This window comes from Haliotis rufescens, unplaced genomic scaffold (genome assembly GCF_023055435.1).
Source record: "Haliotis rufescens isolate VD_foot unplaced genomic scaffold, xgHalRufe1.0.p SCAF_10, whole genome shotgun sequence".
Classification (NCBI taxonomy): Eukaryota; Metazoa; Mollusca; class Gastropoda; order Lepetellida; family Haliotidae; genus Haliotis; species Haliotis rufescens.
This window is the reverse complement of record NW_025963780.1, coordinates 33,869,688-33,889,825: the sequence shown is the minus strand read 5'-3', so window position 1 is coordinate 33,889,825 and position 20,138 is coordinate 33,869,688. Positions and strand designations below refer to the sequence as shown.

General features: G+C 45.2%; 1 protein-coding gene across 1 annotated transcript; it reads left to right on the top strand.

Annotated features, from left to right (window-relative positions):
* Window positions 1-1,826: 1,826 nt before the first annotated feature.
* LOC124130997 lies at window positions 1,827-19,836 on the top strand. Its single transcript, XM_046494053.2, has 8 exons — window positions 1,827-1,935; window positions 8,789-9,183; window positions 10,859-11,083; window positions 14,494-14,709; window positions 15,494-15,559; window positions 17,231-17,266; window positions 18,347-18,475; window positions 19,135-19,836. Exons 1-8 carry the CDS (start codon window positions 1,914-1,916, stop codon window positions 19,330-19,332), a joined length of 1,287 nt encoding a protein of 428 aa, XP_046350009.2. The 5' UTR covers window positions 1,827-1,913; the 3' UTR covers window positions 19,333-19,836.
* The last annotated feature ends 302 nt before the right edge of the window (window positions 19,837-20,138 follow it).

Sequence of the window (20,138 nt, the reverse complement as noted above, 5' to 3'; positions counted from 1 at the left end):
AATTATATTCATTAAAATGCTTTTATTCATGATCACAGTCAGGAAAACTAATTAGCTTTAACCATGACATCACAAGGACCCCTCTAACCAGAGTACCACGCCCCAGGGTTTGTTTGTTTGTTGCTTACGCCGCACTCAACACTATTCCAGCTATAAGACGGCGGCCTGTAAATAATCGTGTCTGGACCAGACAATCCAGTGATTGATGTCATGAGCATCGATCCACACAATTGGGATACGATGACATGCATCAACCAAGTCAGCGAGCATGTCAGTCGCCTCTTACGACAAGACCACGCAAATGGGATTCAGCAAGTGCGGCTTAGATAAACCGAAGTATGACGTCATTCAGTTTACATGTGCTTACATTGGTCAACAGAAGTTCAATTCGGTCATTCTTTGTATGCGCGCGTTCAACCAGGTCGTCCAAGGGTCAGTTCCACAAAACGATCGTAGCACTAAGAAGATCGTTACTCCCATAGCCTACCTTAACACAGACCTAGGATTTTAAATCGAAAGTGACAATATGTGGATTTTCACGACTGACGTATACCGCTTGGCCGATTTATATATTATACACCGCTATGAATTCCAACATGACACGCCTTCCGTTCCCACCTTCACAACTGATTCAATCTCAGTGGAAGATCTTTGACTCCGTAACAATATAAATATACTGCTCTTTACGCAAAGATTGCAGTTAATTAAGCACACAGTTGTGTATATATCGTAACAATTTTACACAGTCATATACATTTCTTTCATGACTCCGATTCCATGACTCATGATTACCGATAGTCTGTCATACAAATATAACAAATGAAACAAATATATCCAATACAGCCCATGCAAGTCTATAATATTTAGCAAGTCTATATTACTGTAGTATCAGGATCTCTTTATTATATTTCATAACTATAATTTCACAACTGTTTTTATCCGTAAAATATGTTCATTTCAGAGACTAGATGTTAGTCTAGATTACCGAGACCACTGCTTGAATGGTACGTATTCTCGCTGTCATTCGTAGCCGCACACTCATATTTTTGTACGACCCTAGTCTGTCTTACAGACCCTGATACAAATATATATCAAATACAGCCCATGAAAGTCTATAATGTTTGGCAAGTCTAGATTACTGTAGTAGATAGTCACTGGGCTCCCTTTTATTATAATATATTTTTTTAAGGATTGACTGTGTATTTTTTTCGGTTCATTGAGGTATGAATCGAAAAACCGATGTGCAAACTGTATGAATCTGCGTAGCTTAATTTTTTACATTCATTGGGAAATGAATGCAATAACACGTGACCAATTCAGCTAATCAGAATGCAGGAATTTGCATGAACACAACGAAAATTTAATTATATTAAGATAACTGAACAACTGTTTTTTCTGTACGATATGTTCATTTCAGAGACTAGAGTCTAGTACGACCCCAGTATCCTACGATAAATGCGAGCCCTCGTAGGATACATGGGTGAAATTTAAGCAGTCTACTTTTATTTGTGTACAGCTGCGGATTCATGTGGTAGGATATGTAGATAGCGGAAGAAGCCGAATGCACCCGAGTTGATGTTGTGACTCATCGATGACGTCACAAATACATGACGTCATTGTAGCGTGTGGCACGACAGTAACGGTCCCACGAGAGAACACAAAATAACGCAATCATCTGGAAAATATTGCACAAACATTAAGCATTCATGAGTTACACAAAACCCCAAAATTGTTTCTGCATTTGACGAACAACTGAAAAAGCAAGCGACACCATCCGGGCAATTTATTCACTTATAGTCGCCTAGCAACGCCTGCCATCTTTGCAGATTGTCTCTAGATAGTTGCACCACGTCCACAAGTCTCTCTTCCTTTTCTTCTGTTTCTCTGTCATTTTCCTCGTTAGCAGCATTGTCATGCATCAAAGAAACTGTTCAGGTATTTCCTTTATTTTGATTCTTTTTTTGTTGATTTGTTTACCTGTTTTCTGTAGATATTTGCATTTCTTTTTCTCCTTGTCTTTTTTTCAGACTCATTGGTTTTATTTCCTAGGCCTACCGACTAGTACCGAGTGAGGCTATATGTACCCATGCGTCTCCTTCTACTAGAACCAGTTAATCTGGTAAATACTTCACCTAGTGGCGTCTTATTTACGTTGGAATTATTTTAAAATACCTTAATTAACTATAAATAATTAATAAGTTGCCAGTTTGAATATTCCGCCAAGAAGACTTTCGTCGCATTTCCCCAATGAGGACATCGTGACTTATTTGATATAGTGTAATTACCCTGACACCAGAAAACAGTTTTTCAGCGCTAGAAATTGGCTGAAGTCCTTGTCAGATTGCCCAATAGTTAAGGTATCATAAGGACCAGTACTAGTTTCTACCGTTATCTTTGGAGGTGTACGAAAGGTGACACATGGATTTGAAGAAGGGCAATGTACTGAATGTAGGCGATCTGTGGCATTATAAAGTATATTATATACTGCAGTATTTTCTAACTTAATTAATTGAATGTAAAATATGTCGCGAGTGAATGAAGGTTGTACTTGCTAAGATCAATCGTTTTCGTTAACTCCTTCAATATGTCTGTATCTTCTTTTCTAATTCTTTCAATTCTTTGCATCAACACCCCAGAACGAGTGAAATAAAACGTATCCCCTGCAACTGTTTGTTGTTTATTTCTGTATGAGGTTTGTATATTGTGCAGACGAAATGTGTCACATTGTCACGTGATTATATCCACTCTGCAAAACAACTTCATTTAGCCTCTGTATGAGATTTGTATATTGTGCAGACGAAATGTGTCACATTGTCACATGATTATATCCCCCCTGCAAAACTACTTCATTTAGCTTAATGTAATCAACTTCAGTAGTGAAGGGAGCAGGTTCATTAAGGGTATTGACACAGACAAGAAGCCAGAAACAAAACACTTTGCCTTGTTTGTATGTGATAGGAAATAGAAAAAAACCCAAGTATGTTACATACAAGCCGGCTTATTCAATGCAAGTCGTATTGACAATCATCTCTTCTTCTTGTTCAGGCTATGGAAGTGTTTCACATTATATCCTCGAATGTTGTAATTAAACTAGATCTCATAGATTATTTCATGAATCTTCCGAATTTGACATAGGATTTGAGCTTCACCCTCTATATTGCGACCCAAAGTCAGACGGTAGTACATAAATATATTCTGACAACTGAAGGATTCATGCGTTTGTGTCCAAAAATATTTCTTGTTAATAGGTGATTCCGTGCTTTGATATATCAACAATTCTGGGGCTTCAAAATATTAAAGGAGTCATTAATATAATCAAACTATCATTTGTGAAGAGTGCCCTCAATCTGTCACAGTTCTAGCTACAGTTTCTGTAGAGTGCCCTCAATCTGTCACAGTTCTAGCTACAGTTTCTGTAGAGTGCCCTCATTCTGTCATAGTACTAGCTACAGTTTCTGTAGAGTGCCCTCATTCTGTCACAGTGCTAGCTACAGTTTCTGTAGAGTGCCCTCAATCTGTCACAGTTCTAGCTACAGTTTCTGTATAGTGCCCTCATTCTGTCATAGTACTAGCTACAGTTTCTGTAGAGTGCCCTCATTCTGTCACAGTGCTAGCTACAGTTTCTGTAGAGTGCCCTCATTCTGTCACAGTGCTAGCTACAGTTTCTGTAGAGCGCCCTCATTCTGTCACAGTGCTAGCTACAGTTTCTGTAGAGTGCCCTCATTCTGTCACAGTTCTAGCTACAGTTTCTGTAGAGTGCCCTCATTCTGTCACAGTTCTAGCTACAGTTTCTGTAGAGTGCCCTCATTCTGTCACAGTTCTAGCTACAGTTTCTGTATAGTGCCCTCATTCTGTCATAGTACTAGCTACAGTTTCTGTATAGTGCGCTCATTCTGTCACAGTGCTAGCTACAGTTTCTGTATAGTGCGCTCATTCTGTCACAGTTCTAGCTACAGTTTCTGTATAGTGCGCTCATTCTGTCACAGTGCTAGCTACAGTTTCTGTAGAGTGCCCTCATTCTGTCACAGTTGTAGCTACAGTTTCTGTAGAGTGCCCTCATTCTGTCACAGTACTAGCTACAGTTTCTATATAGTGCGCTCATTCTGTCACAGCTCTAGCTACAGTTTCTGTATAGTGCGCTCATTCTGTCACAGCTCTAGCTACAGTTTCTGTATAGTGCGCTCATTCTGTCACAGTTCTAGCTACAATTTCTGTATAGTGCCCTCATTCTGTCACAGCTCTAGCTACAGTTTCTGTAGAATGCCTACATTCTGTCAAGGTGCTAGCTACAGTTTCTGTAGAATGCCTACATTCTGTAACATTGCTAGCTACAGTTTCTGTTGAGTGCCCTCATTCAGTCACAGTTCTAGTTACAGTTTCTGTATAGTGCCCTCATTCTGTCACAGTTCTAGCTACAGTTTCTGTATAGTGCGCTCATTCTGTCACAGTGCTAGCTACAGTTTCTGTATAGTGCGCTCATTCTGTCACAGTGCTAGCTACAGTTTCTGTATAGTGCGCTCATTCTGTCACAGTGCTAGCTACAGTTTCTGTATAGTGCGCTCATTCTGTCACCGTTCTAGCTACAGTTTCTGTATAGTGCGCTCATTCTGTCACAGTGCTAGCTACAGTTTCTGTATAGTGCGCTCATTCTGTCACCGTTCTAGCTACAGTTTCTGTATAGTGCGCTCATTCTGTCACAGTTCTAGCTACATTTTCTGTATAGTGCCCTCATTCTGTCACAGTTCTAGCTACAGTTTCTGTATATTGCCCTCATTCTGTCACAGTGCTAGCTACAGTTTCTGTAGAGTGCCCTCATTCTGTCACAGTTCTAGCTACAATTTCTGTAGAGTGCCCTCATTCTGTCACAGTTCTAGCTACAGTTTCTGTTGAGTGCCCTCATTCAATCACAGTTCTAGCTACAGTTTCTGTATAGTGCCCTCATTCTGTCACAGTTCTAGCTACAGTTTCTGTATGGTGCGCTCATTCTGTCACAGTTCTAGCTACAGTTTCTGTAGAGTGCCCTCATTCTGTCACAGTTCTAGCTACATTTTCTGTATAGTGCCCTCATTCAGTCATAGTTCTAGCTACAGTTTCTGTATAGTGCCCTTATTCTGTCACAGTGCTAGCTACAGTTTCTGTAGAGTGCCCTCATTCTGTCACAGTTCTAGCTACAGTTTCTGTATAGTGCCCTCATTCTGTCACAGTTCTAGCTACAGTTTCTGTATAGTGCCCTCATTCTGTCACAGTGCTAGCTACAGTTTCTGTATAGTGCCCTCATTCTGTCACAGTTCTAGCTACAGTTTCTGTATAGTGCCCTCATTCTGTCATAGTGCTAGCTACAGTTTCTGTAGAGTGCCCTCATTCTGTCACAGTTCTAGCTACAGTTTCTGTATAGTGCGCTCATTCTGTCACAGTGCTAGCTACAGTTTCTGTGGAGTGCCCTCATTCTGTCACAGTGCTAGCTACAGTTTCTGTATAGTGCGCTCATTCTGTCACAGTTGTAGCTACAGTTTCTGTATAGTGCGCTCATTCTGTCACAGTGCTAGCTACAGTTTCTGTGGAGTGCCCTCATTCTGTCACAGTTCTAGCTACAGTTTCTGTAGATTCCCCACATTCTGTCACAGTTCTAGCTACAGTTCTGTAGAGTGCCCTCATTCTGTCAAGGTGCTAGCTACAGTTTCTGTGGAGTGCCCTCATTCTGTCACAGTTCTAGCTACAGTTTCTGTATAGTGCCCTCATTCTGTCACAGTTCTAGCTACAGTTTCTGTATAGTGCCCTCATTCTGTCACAGTTCTAGCTACAGTTTCTGTATAGTGCCCTCATTCTGTCATAGTGCTAGCTACAGTTTCTGTAGAGTGCCCTCATTCTGTCACAGTTCTAGCTACAGTTTCTGTATAGTGCCCTCATTCTGTCACAGTGCTAGCTACAGTTTCTGTGGAGTGCCCTCATTCTGTCACAGTGCTAGCTACAGTTTCTGTATGGTGCGCTCATTCTGTCACAGTTGTAGCTACAGTTTCTGTAGATTCTCCACATTCTGTCACAGTTCTAGCTACAGTTCTGTAGAGTGCCCTCATTCTGTCAAGGTGCTAGCTACAGTTTCTGTGGAGTGCCCTCATTCTGTCACAGTTGTAGCTACAGTTTCTGTAGATTCCCCACATTCTGTCACAGTACTAGCTAACACCGAAGAGTGTTAATTTTTATGATATAGTGCTACTATCGGCTCCATGTATATTCATAATGAAAGTTGCAAGAATCATAACCTGAAAATCGCTATGCTCAAACCTTTTCAAGCAAATATCATTATGTGGAGTGTCGATTATTTTTGGTATAACGTTTGAAACAAATTTGGATCAGTAAAATATCCTCGCGTATCTGCACATCCACATTCCATACCTTATCGCACATTTAAACATTTATGTACATGTACACAGCGGCCATATTGTCCCATTGCTGAAAGATTGATCACCGATATTAAACGAAAACAATGCTGCCGCTCTAAGGCTTCTAAACCCTGCAGCCTTTCCTAATGTGCAAAAATAACGAATAGCATATAACTGATCGACAGAACGGAATACATGAAAACTTCAGAATGGAAATTAAATGTTAAATTGCCGAACGGGGGCCCGTTCCACAAAGCGATCTTAGTGCTATGATTGCCGTAAGCCTATTTTAAAGTATGGGTGTTACGATCATCTTAGCGCTAAGATCGCTTTGTGGAAGGGGGCCCTGGGACCTAATCAACATGGAAAGAATATAAAATCACTGAGGATCGGGCCGGTGTTCATGGGATCGATCAGTGAAGAAAACCAGGAAAATAGATGCACGTGACCTTAGACATGCCTAGTCTGGTTTACGATTGCTCATAGTACTTGTGTATTAGTATGTTTGATAACTATATGTATACTAGCGGAAAGAAATAACCGTACTTCAAATAAAGTTGTGTAAATGTTTATGTTATTCAAAATAACAATATAATATTTGGTCATTCGCCTGATAAATGTTTTATCATAACACATTCATTGACAAAACAGACACGTGAAGATTCCGGGGTAGAATAGGTCTTCAGCAACCCATGCTTGCCGTAAAAGGTGACTAAGCTTATCGTAAACGGCGACTAACGGGATCGGGTGGTCAGGCTCGCTGACTTGGTTGCTGCATGTCATCGATCCCAATTGCGTGGATCGATGCTCATGATGTTAATCACTGGGTTGTCTGGTCCAGACTCGATTATTTACAGACCGCCGTCAAATAGCTGGAATATTGCTGAGCGCGGCGTTAAACAGCAAACCAACCAACCAACCATTGACAAAACACATGCCTGGAAACAGGAGACAGAGTGGCACACCCCAAAAGAGGGGTGGTGTTATAGCTCAATTAACAATGTCAACCTCGGATGTGACCACAAATTTGCATTGATACAGGCGAGGCAGTCTGGGGGTCTTGTTTCAAATGTCAACCAAAGATTCGTCCAAATAAGCCAGCGTAATCGGCTGGTTCTGGTCCTGTCGTAGCCGCAGTTCCATCTCATCCATACATGTTCTGTTGGGGAGAGGTCTGGAGAAACAGCCGCCCATGGCAGTACAACACTGTTATTTTGCCTCAAACAGTCTGTTACAGCACGTGCAACATGTGGGCGGGTATGGTCCTGCTGCAAAGTGACGTTACGTCCCTACATTTGTACAAAGGGTAGAACATGGTCTCGTTGTTGGTGAACATGAACACGATGTCGTTCCGGTAGCGTATGCCATTCAAACTGCCATTGCCAATGATGAGTTGTGTGCTTCCATGAGTTGTGATGCCACCCCATACCATTACACTTCCCCCGTGAAGATCCGGGATAGAATAGGTCTTCAGCAACCCATGCTTGCCGTAAAAGGCGACTATGCTTGTCGTAAAAGGCGACTAACGGGATCGGGTGGTCAGGCTCGCTGACTTGGTTGATGCATGTCATCGATCCCAAATGCGTGGATCGATGCTCATGATATAAATGACTGGATTGTCTGGTCCAGACTCGATTATTTACAGACCACCGTCATATAGCTAGAATATTGCTGAGTGCGGCGTTAAACAACAAACAAAACAAAAACAAAAAAAACAAACCATTACACTTCCACCCCCAAGCTGTCGACGTTGAGTAATGCAAGCATCGCTAAAACATTTTTCTGGACGCATGTAGACCCTTGCACGATCACCACAGCTGTCCAGATGAAACTTGTCCCTGTCGTATCTCCTGAACCTCAGATGCCGTCCTGGCGGCCGGGTAGCCTTGTGATCAAAGCTTGACTTGGTTTACGTAGAAAACAGGTTCCCAGTTACTCATAATTATGTGAAAACATGATATGAAAACAGGAATCCGTCTAAAACATTGCACATGTAGATCATTATGGGTATAGGGGGCACGGGTGGCCCAGTCGTCTAAGGCGCCGCAATTTACTGTGCAAACCTATGATTGTGGGTTCGAATCCCGGTTCGACCCGATTATGTTTCAAGGTTTGTTAGCACCATACCGTGCTCGTGGGTTTCACCGAAGTGGTAAACGTCCTGCATCACTAAAGCTGACACGCCGTGATATAACTGGTATACTGTTAAAAGCGGCGTTAAACCCAACTCACTCACTCACTCATTATGGGTATAGATTTTACAATGGTGGCCACCAGGAAGGGCCTACAAAAGAAACACTGTGTATAATTATTATATGTCATGTTATCTCGACGCAGTGGATCGAACCCCGTGTTTTGGTTTGTTTAGTACTGTAACTCAGTCATTCTAACAAATTTTCTGTCAGCAGGTAACGGACGTCCGCGGTTCCCGAAAAGAGAGCCGAGAGCCCGACCCCCCACACGTAGGCCTAATCCATCCCACAACTGGGCCTCTTCTCAACGAAGTGTTTCAATCCCGAATTGCCATGAGAAGCCCCAAAACTCCACCCCGGTTAGATCCAACACCACCCCGGGTACATCTGACACTGGGATACACTGGAGATTAACGCAGATGTATTCTGAAGGTGGCTGCGCCAAATCTAAAGATGGAGTCTCCTCTTGGAATTGCGCTGAAGGGGGCGCTTCAGCCAAAGTTGTTTCTCGTAAGGTAGAGCCCGCTACTGCTGCATCACCAGCCAGAGATAATGCTCCCAGCATCACTAATGTCAAGAGAAATAGCCAATCTTCCACGTCCGGCAATAAGGTAACCATTAATCATTCATACATGTGTCTATCTTGATCTCTGAACTATGTGGATCCCCAATATCTGCCCAACAACTCAGCTGAACAAGCAACAGATGACTAGTGAGTGAGTTTGATTTTACGCCGCTTTTAGCAATATTCCAGCAATATCACGGCAGGGACACCAGAAATGGGCCTCACACATTGTACCCATGTCGGGAATCGAGCCCGGGTTTTCAGCGTTACGAGCGAACGCTTTAACCACTAGGCTACCCCACCGCCCCAACAGATGACCAGACAAGGACAATGTGAGGTGCCACAAATCACGTAGTTTACCTCAGTCCCCGAACCATATCATTGTACTCGTATCTTCCCTCTAGCCCTTACTGTAAGGATACAGCCCTAAATGAAGCAAGTCTAGATCTTCCACGGGTCTGTCTCACAGTCCCTGAACCATATTAGTTTCCCCTTCGCCCAGCCCTTACTGTAAGGATAGAGCCCTAAATGAAGCAAGTCTAGATCTTCCACGGGTCTGTCTCACAGTCCCTGAACCATATTCGTTTCCCTTTCGCCCAGCCCTTACTGTAAGGATAGAGCCCTAAATGAAGCAAGTCTAGATCTTCCACGGGTCTGTCTCACAGTCCCTGAACCATATTAGTTTCCCTTTCGCCCAGCCCTCACTGTAAGGATAGAGCCCTAAATGAAGCAAGTCTAGATCTCCCACGGGTCTGTCTCACAGCCCCTGAACCATATTCGTTTCCCCTTCGCCCAGCCCTTACTGTAAGGATAGAGCCCTAAATGAAGCAAGTCTAGATCTTCCACGAGTCTGTCTCACAGTCCCTGAACCATATTCGTTTCCCCTTCGCCCAGCCCTTACTGTAAGGATAGAGCCCTAAATGAAGCAAGTCTAGATCTTCCACGGGTCTGTCTCAGTCCCTGAACCATATTCGTTTCCCCTTCGCCCAGCCCTTACTGTAAGGATAGAGCCCTAAATGAAGCAAGTCTAGATCTTCCACGGGTCTGTCTCACAGCCCCTGAACCATATTAGTTTCCCTTTCGCCCAGCCCTGACTATAAGGATAGAGCCCTAAATGAAGCAAGTCTAGATCTTCCACGGGTCTGTCTCACATTCCCTGAACCATATTAGTTTCCCCTTCGCCCAGCCCTTACTGTAAGGATAGAGCCCTAAATGAAGCAAGTCTAGATCTTCCACGGGTTTGTCTCAAAGTCCCTGAACCATATTAGTTTCCCCTTCGCCCAGCCCTTACTGTAAGGATAGAGCCCTAAATGAAGCAAGTCTAGATCTTTCACGGGTTCTGAAACTAAATGTCATTGGGACTCCTATTTTGTCAATTCAAATGTAGTGGCTTGTTTCAATCAAAACTAAATTTTAAATAAATAAAGCTAGACCGTTTAGAGGTGTCGCCATTACGTGTCTGTGTCTCCCGTTCGTTGGTTTAAACTCCAGATTGGCCCTATGTTCGTGGTTCGCTTACACCCCACATGACTTAGACTTTCCTATGACGTTAAGGTAAAACCCAAATGTTTGAAATGACATTAAAGCGTCATTAAAACCATTCCATTCACCGTTGGACCGGGATTACTTGACATGCATTTTATTTGTGATAGAATTAACAGTCTAAAGTTTGGCATCAATTCTGAGGATAAAATGAGTGTATGTCTTTATCATATCTTCAGGCAGAGCTCGGGATCGAACAAGCCGCTAAAATTGCTCTTCCCTCCTCGCCCTCCGATGAAGACGTATCCGGCAAAGCGAGAGTTATCGCCCCTAAGCAAGTGGCCACCAAGACCCTCCACTCCGCCCCAGCAAGATCTGCGGTGGTTAAACCAGGCTGTTCACTGCCAAGTGGAGAATCTGCCCCATCAGACCTTGAGGCTCGTCGTCAAAAGGCAATACAAATGGTAATATTTTGAATTTTCATTTTCTCTGTAATTGGATGATAACTGGCCCTTACTGTGTATGCAAATACATGTATAGTTGTCGTAAGAGGCGACATACTGGATCGGGTGGTCAGGGTCGCTGACTTGGTTGATGCATTTCATCGAACCCAATTGCGTGGATCGATGCTCATGGTGACGATGTTAACCACTGCCTTATCTACAGACCACCGTCATAGCTGGAATATTGCTGAGTGTGGCGTTTAACAAAAAACAAATCTTACTCTTGTATAGACTTTAAAGGGTGAGAGAATCCGCCGACCACGGGGCCACGGTTGGCCATGACCTAGACAGGGAATTCAGGGGCCACGATTGATCATGACCTAGACATGGGACTCGGAGGGGGCACGGTTGGCCATGACCTAGACATGGGACTCACAGGGGCCACGGTTGGCCATGACCTAGACATTGGACTCACAGGGGCCACGATTGTCCATGACCTAGACATGGGACTCAGAGGGGCCACGGTTGGCCATGACCTAGACATGGGACTCAGAGGAGCCACGATTGGCCACGACCTAGACATTGGACACAGGGGTCACGATTGGTCATAACCTAGACATGGGACTCACAGGGGCCACGGTTGGCCATGACCTAGACATGGGACTCAGAGGGGGCATGGTTGGCCATGACCTAGATATGGGACTCACAGGGGCCACGGTTGGCCATGACCTAGACATGGGACTCAGAGGGGCCACGGTTGGCCATGACCAGGACATGGGATTCACAGGGGCCACGGTTGGCCATGACCTAGACATGAGACTCACAGGGGCCACGGTTGGTCATGACCTAGACATGGGACTCAGAGGGGCCATGGTTGGCCATGACCTAGACATGAGACTCAGAGGGGCCACGGTTGGCCATGACCTAGACATGAGACTCACAGGGGCCACGGTTGGCCATCACCTAGACATGGGACTCAGAGGGGCCACGGTTGGCCATGACCTAGACATGAGACTCACAGGGGCCACGGTTGGCCATGACCTAGACATGTGACTCGGAGGGGGCACGGTTGGCCATGACCTAGACATTGGACTCGGAGGGGGCACGTTTGGCCATGACATAGACATGGGACTCAGAGGGGGCATGGTTAGCCATGACCTAGATATGGGACTCACAGGGGCCACCGTTTGCCATGACCTAGATATGGGACTCAGAGGGGACACGGTTGCCCATGACCTAGACATGGGACTCAGGGGGGCCACGGTTGCCCATGACCTAGACATGGGACTCGGGGGGACCATGGTTGGCCATGACCTAGACATAGGACTCAGAGGGGCCACGGTTGGCCATGACCTAGACATGGGATTCGGGGGTCACGATTGGTCATAACTTAGACATGGGACACAGGGGTCACGATTGGTCATGACCTAGACATGGGACTCACAGGGGCCACGGTTGGTCATGACCTAGACATAGGACTCAGAGGGGCCACGGTTGGCCATGACCTAGACATTGGACTCGGAGGGGGCACGGTTGCCCATGACCTAGGCATGGGACTCGGAGGGACCACAGTTGCCCATGATCTAGACATTGGACTCAGAGGGGCCACGGTTGGCCATGACCTAGACATGGGACTCGGAGGGGGCACGGTTGGCCATGACCTAGACATGGGACTGGGAGGGGGCACGGTTGGCCATGACCTAGACATGAGACTCACAGGGGCCACGGTTGGCCATGACCTAGACTCGAGACTCACAGGGGCCACGGTTGGCCATGACCTGGACATGGGACTGGGAGGGGGCACGGTTGGCCATGACCTAGACATGAGACTCACAGGGGCCACGGTTGGCCATGACCTAGACTCGAGACTCACAGGGGCCACGGTTGGCCATGACCTGGACATGGGACTCACAGGGGCCACGGTTGGCCATGACCTAGACATGGGACTCAGAGGGGCCACGCTTGGCCATGACCTAGACATTGGACTCGGAGGGGGCACGGTTGGCCATGACCTAGACATGAGACTCACAGGGGCCATGGTTGGCCATGACCTAGACATGAGACTCACAGGGGCCACGGTTGGCCATGACCTAGACATGGGACTCAGAGGGGCCACGGTTGGCCATGACCTGGACATGGGATTCACAGAGGCCACGGTTGGCCATGACCTAGACATGAGACTCACAGGGGCCACGGTTGGTCATGACCTAGACATGGGACTCAGAGGGGCCACGGTTGGCCGTGACCTAGACATGAGACTCAGAGGGGCCACGGTTGGCCATGACCTAGACATGAGACTCATAGGGGCCACGGTTGGCCATGACCTAGACATGGGACTCAGAGGGGCCACGGTTGGCCATGACCTAGACATGAGACTCACAGGGGCCACGGTTGGCCATGACCTAGACATGGGACTCGGAGGGGGCACGGTTGGCCATGACCTAGACATTGGACTCGGAGGGGGCACGGTTGGCCATGACATAGACATGGGACTCAGAGGGGGCATGGTTAGCCATGACCTAGATATGGGACTCACAGGGGCCACCGTTTGCCATGACCTAGATATGGGACTCGAAGGGGGCACGGTTGGCCATGACCTAGACATTGGACTCGGAGGGGGCACGGTTGGCCATGACCTAGACATGGGACTCAGAGGGGCCACGGTTGGCCGTGACCTAGACATGAGACTCAGAGGGGCCACGGTTGGCCATGACCTAGACATGAGACTCATAGGGGCCACGGTTGGCCATGACCTAGACATGGGACTCAGAGGGGCCACGGTTGGCCATGACCTAGACATGAGACTCACAGGGGCCACGGTTGGCCATGACCTAGACATGGGACTCGGAGGGGGCACGGTTGGCCATGACCTAGACATTGGACTCGGAGGGGGCACGGTTGGCCATGACATAGACATGGGACTCAGAGGGGGCATGGTTAGCCATGACCTAGATATGGGACTCACAGGGGCCACCGTTTGCCATGACCTAGATATGGGACTCGAAGGGGGCACGGTTGGCCATGACCTAGACATTGGACTCGGAGGGGGCACGGTTGGCCATGACATAGACATGGGACTCAGAGGGGCATATTTGGCCATGATCTGGACATGGGTCACGATTGGTCATGACCTAGACATGGGACTGAACTGCCTCCATGGTCTAATGGTTATAGTGGCTAGTGGAAGATCGGTGGCTCGATCCCTGGCTGCGTCATACCAAAAGACGTAATAAAAGAGAGTACTTGTTGTTACCATGCCCGGCGGTCAGCATTAAGTTGATAAAACAAGAGCCAGTATACTTTCGATGTACCAAGGATCATAATCGGATTAAATCTGGATTTCCACCCTACGAATAGCGGTTCTTCCTCAAACCACACTAAATAATTGATGGGAGACATCATGTCCAAGATTACGAACTATTTTGATTCAGGTTCTGGAGCTGCGACTTCAGCAAGACATGCAGAATTCTTCGGACGATTCTTGGTCTGAATATAGTTGCAGCAGCGACAGCGACACAGACTCCTGCTGGTCGACATGTTCTGAGACGTCAATCACCGACACAGTGAATGTCCCTACATACCCAGATGAAGAGTCACGTGTCACGGCAGTCCTGAGAGCGAGACTTGCTGCCGGGCACGTCCCTCAGGTAGGATACAAGAATAGGATCAGGGTAGTTGTGGTAGTGGCAGTTTAGTTGTGGTAGTGATAGTTTAGTTGTGGTAGAGATAGTTTAGTTGTGATAGTGATAGTTTAGTTGCGGTATCAGTAGTTTAGTTGTGGTAGTGATAGTTTAGCTATGGTAGTGGCAGTTTAGTTGCGGTATCAGTAGTTTAGTTGTGGTAGTGATAGTTTAGCTATGGTAGTGGCAGTTTAGTTGCGGTATCAGTAGTTTAGTTGTGGTAGTGATAGTTTAGCTATGGAAGTGGCAGTTTAGTTGTGGTAGTGATAGTTTATCTATGGTAGTGGCAGTTTTGTTGCGGTATCAGTAGTTTAGTTGTGGTAGTGATAATTTAGCTATGGAAGTGGCAGTTTAGATGTGGTATCAGTAGTTTAGCTATGGTAGTGGTAGTTTAGCTATGGTAGTGGCAGTTTAGATGTGGTATCAGTAGTTTAGCTATGGTAGTGGTAGTTTAGCTGTGTCAGTAGTTAGTACTGAAAGGATAGTTACAACTTAAATGTTGCACGGAAAGTTGTATTTACATCCATAACATTTTTCTGGAAAGATCACCCTCAATCGATTTTAAACAACCAACTAGTGTTCACACCCTCTCGAACGTTCATCTGTTGCTTTTAAGTGCTATTTTACATCTATAACATTTTTCTGGAAAGATCACCCTCAATCGATTTTAAACAACCAACTGGTATGTCCACCACCCTCTTGAATTCAGGTATAAAGTTTGCAATACTGATTTCTGTTGATGTCTTTACAGGCCCGCAAATCCAGGAACTTGGTCTCCCTGGATGAGATGCTTCACGCCATCAGATACCTGCCACAGGTACGTCACAGCAGCCACCTCTTCATGCTTGGTACAAAGTGTCTGCATCCTAGATAACATCTCTGTGAAATTTAGGGATGGGACAGTTGGGCAAGCAGGCATCCCACCAGTTGGGCACCAGTTGTGCTCCCCTTCTTGCTGATCTGTTTCTTCATGAATCGATATTTCTGCTGACCGCCTCCGTGGTCTTGTGGTAGAGCGTCCACCCGGAGAGCCGAAGGTCCGGGGTTCGACCCCCGACCGCGTCATACCAAAAGACGTTTAAAGATGGTACTTGTTGTTACCGTGTCTGGCGCTCGGCATTAAGGGGCTAAAACAAGGACTGGTCGGCTCGGAGTCAGTATACTGTGTCTGAGTGGGGTATTCATGTTAAACTGCGGCTTGGTATCTCAGTGAGCTAGCACTATACATCGGCATCAGTCCGGACTAGTACAAACAGCCACACAAACACACACACACGTACATGCACGTCGCTATGTAAGTGCAATAATCTTGGACGCGACGTTACACCCCATTTCACCTAACCTCACCTCACCGTTCTGCTAGCATAAACATAGTAAAATGGCGATGAGACTTGAGAAACTTAAGCTTCAGGTATATCGATGATCTAAACTCGTTCGCCTTCCACTGATTTACCAACCTGAACTTGAAATGAAATGGACCAGCGAGACCAGACCAATATTTAATATTTAGAGCTGTGCATAAAGATTCAGAGTGACAACAAACTCTCCACAAGACAGGCGGGACAGGCGGGACAGGCGGGATGACTTCCATAGTCACTTTCCCCTCTATGTTGAACGATATTCCAGCAGCTCCAACCTAGGTGTCCACATTTTAAACATTACAAACGAGCATGCCCTTTTTATGAAAGATTTCAAAGAGCGCCATACGACTCTTGCTCAAAAGTTATTTCTCAGGGTTACAGCATACAAGGCCTCAGTAAAGCTTTCAAAATGTTTTATAAAGGAAGACATATCCCAAAATAGACGCATCAATGACCAATATGATGGCCTATGAATTTCTCTATGTGGACTTTTACCGTACTTTGTTACCGAATTTGTTCAAGTGAACACTTTGCCTTTGCAGGTGTTTATGACAAGAAACCCCGGTATCATCACTATTTGATAGTTATTCATAAACAAACACATGCTCATGATGTCTTCGGAAATGTTCAATGGACTTTTCCTTTTATTTGGAAATTTTGTCGAATATATAGTTATAGTATTTATTCACAGAATTGCCATGGGAATGTTAAGTGTAGGCTTTTGTTGACGTCACAGGCGCTCGTATCTTAAAGGGGTTGCTAGTCTGAGACATTTGTGTAGTCCAATCAAGCAAGCTTGAATACATCGTCCAAATACCACTTTGTTTGTCTGCTAATTTAGTATGTTGATAAATCATGTTACCATAATTACAACGAAATAATGTCTTATTTCACAAGGCACTAATAACAATTGTGGAAAGACAGTGGAGAAAAGTCTCCCTTTAACGCTACGGTAGTGACAATGTGATAAAATACGTCGTTATGTCATTACCCTTGAGGGGAGACACTAAGTGTCCGAGCTCCGTGAAATTCACGTTACATCTCTTTGACAGGAATATCAGATCATCCGCATCTTTTAATTGTCAACATTTCAACATCACCTTAAATATTGTTTCTTATTCTTCCAGCCTCGCGCCTTCGCCCCGTGGTTTGATGAAGACATGGTAGGTGGAAGTGACGTGTTCGGTCATGTGACGTGTGATACGTCATATGTGATAAGTCATATAAACTGCCAGGGCAAAAACAAGTATACAAATAGAAATTGGATTTGAAAAATTACAAACTTTTTCAAAAACGTTACTAGGCTGAAAACAGTCGCCGAAACATTGCAGATTTAAGGTCCACCACACAACTATGATCTAATACATCACCATGGATATAAGTATTTCTTGTTTGTTTCAGCCACAATCAAACATGGTGTATACTTTATTTTGCTCACTGTTTATGATATCGGATGTGTTTTGTGAAGTGGTGTTTATTAAGATGTATAACGCGATGTGTAATGTACGAGGTGGGTGTTGTGTGATGTGCGATACATGTCTGTTTGTTGTGTAACGCCGCACTCAGCAATATTCCAGCTATATGACGGCGGTCTGTAAATAATCGAGTCTGGACCAGACAATCCAGTGATTGACATCATGAGAATCGGTCCACGCAATTGGGATATAATGACATGCATCAGCCAAGTCAGCATGCCTGACCACCGGATCCCGTTGGCCGCCTCCTACAACAAGCATAGTCGCCTTTTACGGCAAGCATGGGTTGCTGAAGACCTATTCTAACCCGGGTCTTCACGGGTCAGGCGGTCTAAAACTAATCGAATCAGGACCAGACAATCCAGTTATTAACATAATAAGCAATTGGGTTACTATGACATGTATCAACCAAGTCAGCGAGCCTGACCACCCGATCCCGTTAGTGGCCTCTGACGATAAGTATGGGTTGCTGAAGATCAATACTAACCTAGATATAACGTGTTGTGTGCGCATATTGTATCTGTCTAACACAGGTAATTATGACGTAGGACACAAATACATTTCATAACGTCATGAAACATGTCCCTCAATGAACGCCTCGTTTAACTGTTTGAGAAATGGTTATATTAATTGTTGATATTTCTATTGCCTGTAGTGTATTGCATTTTAGTCTTTTCTTACAAGCACTCGCTAATACCTGTTCCATCTTCTACAAATTTCTAACCAACCTTCCTACAGGTGCTCAGTATCAGTTGTCTCCCCTTGCAGGTGGACTTCGACAACAACGTCATTGGCCTTCTCCGGCCTCCCGCTCGACCAAGAGCTCCCTATGTGGGAGACGTCATCGCTACCCTAGTTCCACCCATGGCAAGACTGAGTCTCAAACATGCCCAACATGTAAGTGAAGCACCTGGAACTGATAGTACATGTAACAACATCTATATCTTTAATATCAAATTAAATTAACAGATTGTATTATCCACTTGCTGGATCTTCTGAGGTCTAGAGGATAGATCGAGCGTCTGCCCGGAGAGCGGTAGATCGTGGTTCGATCCCCGGTCGGGTCGTAAACAAAAATATGCTAAAAGATGGTACTTGTTGTTACCCTGCCTGGCGCCCGACATTAAGGGGATAAAATAAGGACTGTTCGGCTCGGAGTCAGAATACTGTGTCTGAGTGGGGTATTCATGTCTCTCACACGCGCGCGCGCGTTGCGATGTAAGTGCAATCGTCTTTAAAGAGACGTCAAACATCATTTCACCTCGCCTCTGAAAAGAAATGTCCGGAAATAAATTATATTCGTCGTCTCCTTTCAGAAAATAAATGTGTATGCAAAACACCAGCAGATTATCCCATCATAACAGCATCTTTCAAACTCAGATGTTCTCGTGGTAGCGTCCATGCTGTGGCGCCATTTTGTGGCCACTCATCCAAGATGTCGGTCCTTGGTACTCGTTTATAGATGATGTCACCTCTCCGATTATTGTTATCTGTTGAATTGACTGTGAAAATAATGTAGGGTTTGTACCTGAAGTACCGGCGTCTTCCTGTTCCAGACCGGCGACGATAAGCACGTGACCCCAGCCAAATCCAGAAAGAGGCAGAATGACGATGTCCCTGATGTGAGAGGCATAAAGAGGTCAAGGACACAATCATCTGGAACAACTGAGCGCATCAACGCAGTGACCTGTGGCAAGAGGAAGGCTGTAGAATGTGATGACATCCTTCATGCCGCAAAGAGGACAAGGCATTAGATAGAAAGGATAGATTATTTGGTAATTATGTACGTATGTGTGTGTGTTTGTGCGTGTGGATGCGCGGGTGCTTGCTACGCATGTATGTTTTCCTGAAGTAGTGCTGTGTGATTGAGCTTGCGCGCGTGCGTGTGTGAGTGAGTGAGTAAGTGTGAATATTAATCGTGTTGTGTATGGACGGATGTGTGTTTCAACAGTTATTGCCACGTATATGTACACATGCCCTTTACTGTAGTATATGATGTGTACTAGATATCTCTTTATCCTGTTATCTGAAGCTAGAGGAAATTCAAAGATATTATTCTGATATGTAATGTCTCATGTCAATCTGGTCTTGATGCAAGTCAAGTTCACAGCTGTGTCTCATGTCAATCTGGCACAGAAACATGTAAAGTCACAACCATGCCTAGTGTCAATCTGGTTTGATGCATGTAGAATCAAAACCATGGCTTATGTGAATCTGGTCCACACTCATGTAAAGTCACAACCATGCCTAGTGTCAATCTGGTTTGATGTATGTAGAATCAAAACGATGGTTGATGTCAATCTGGTCCACACGCTTGTAAAGTCACAACCATGGTTGATGTCAATCTGGTCCACACGCTTGTAAAGTCAAAACCATGGTTGATGTCAATCTGGTTCACGCGCATGTAAAGTCACAAACATGACTGATGTCAATCTGGCCTAGACGCCTGTAAAGTCAAAACCATGGTTGATGTCAATCCGGCCACACGCATGTAAAGTCACAGCCATGTCTGATGTCAATCTGTCCCAGACGCTTGTAAAGTCACAACCATGGTTGATGT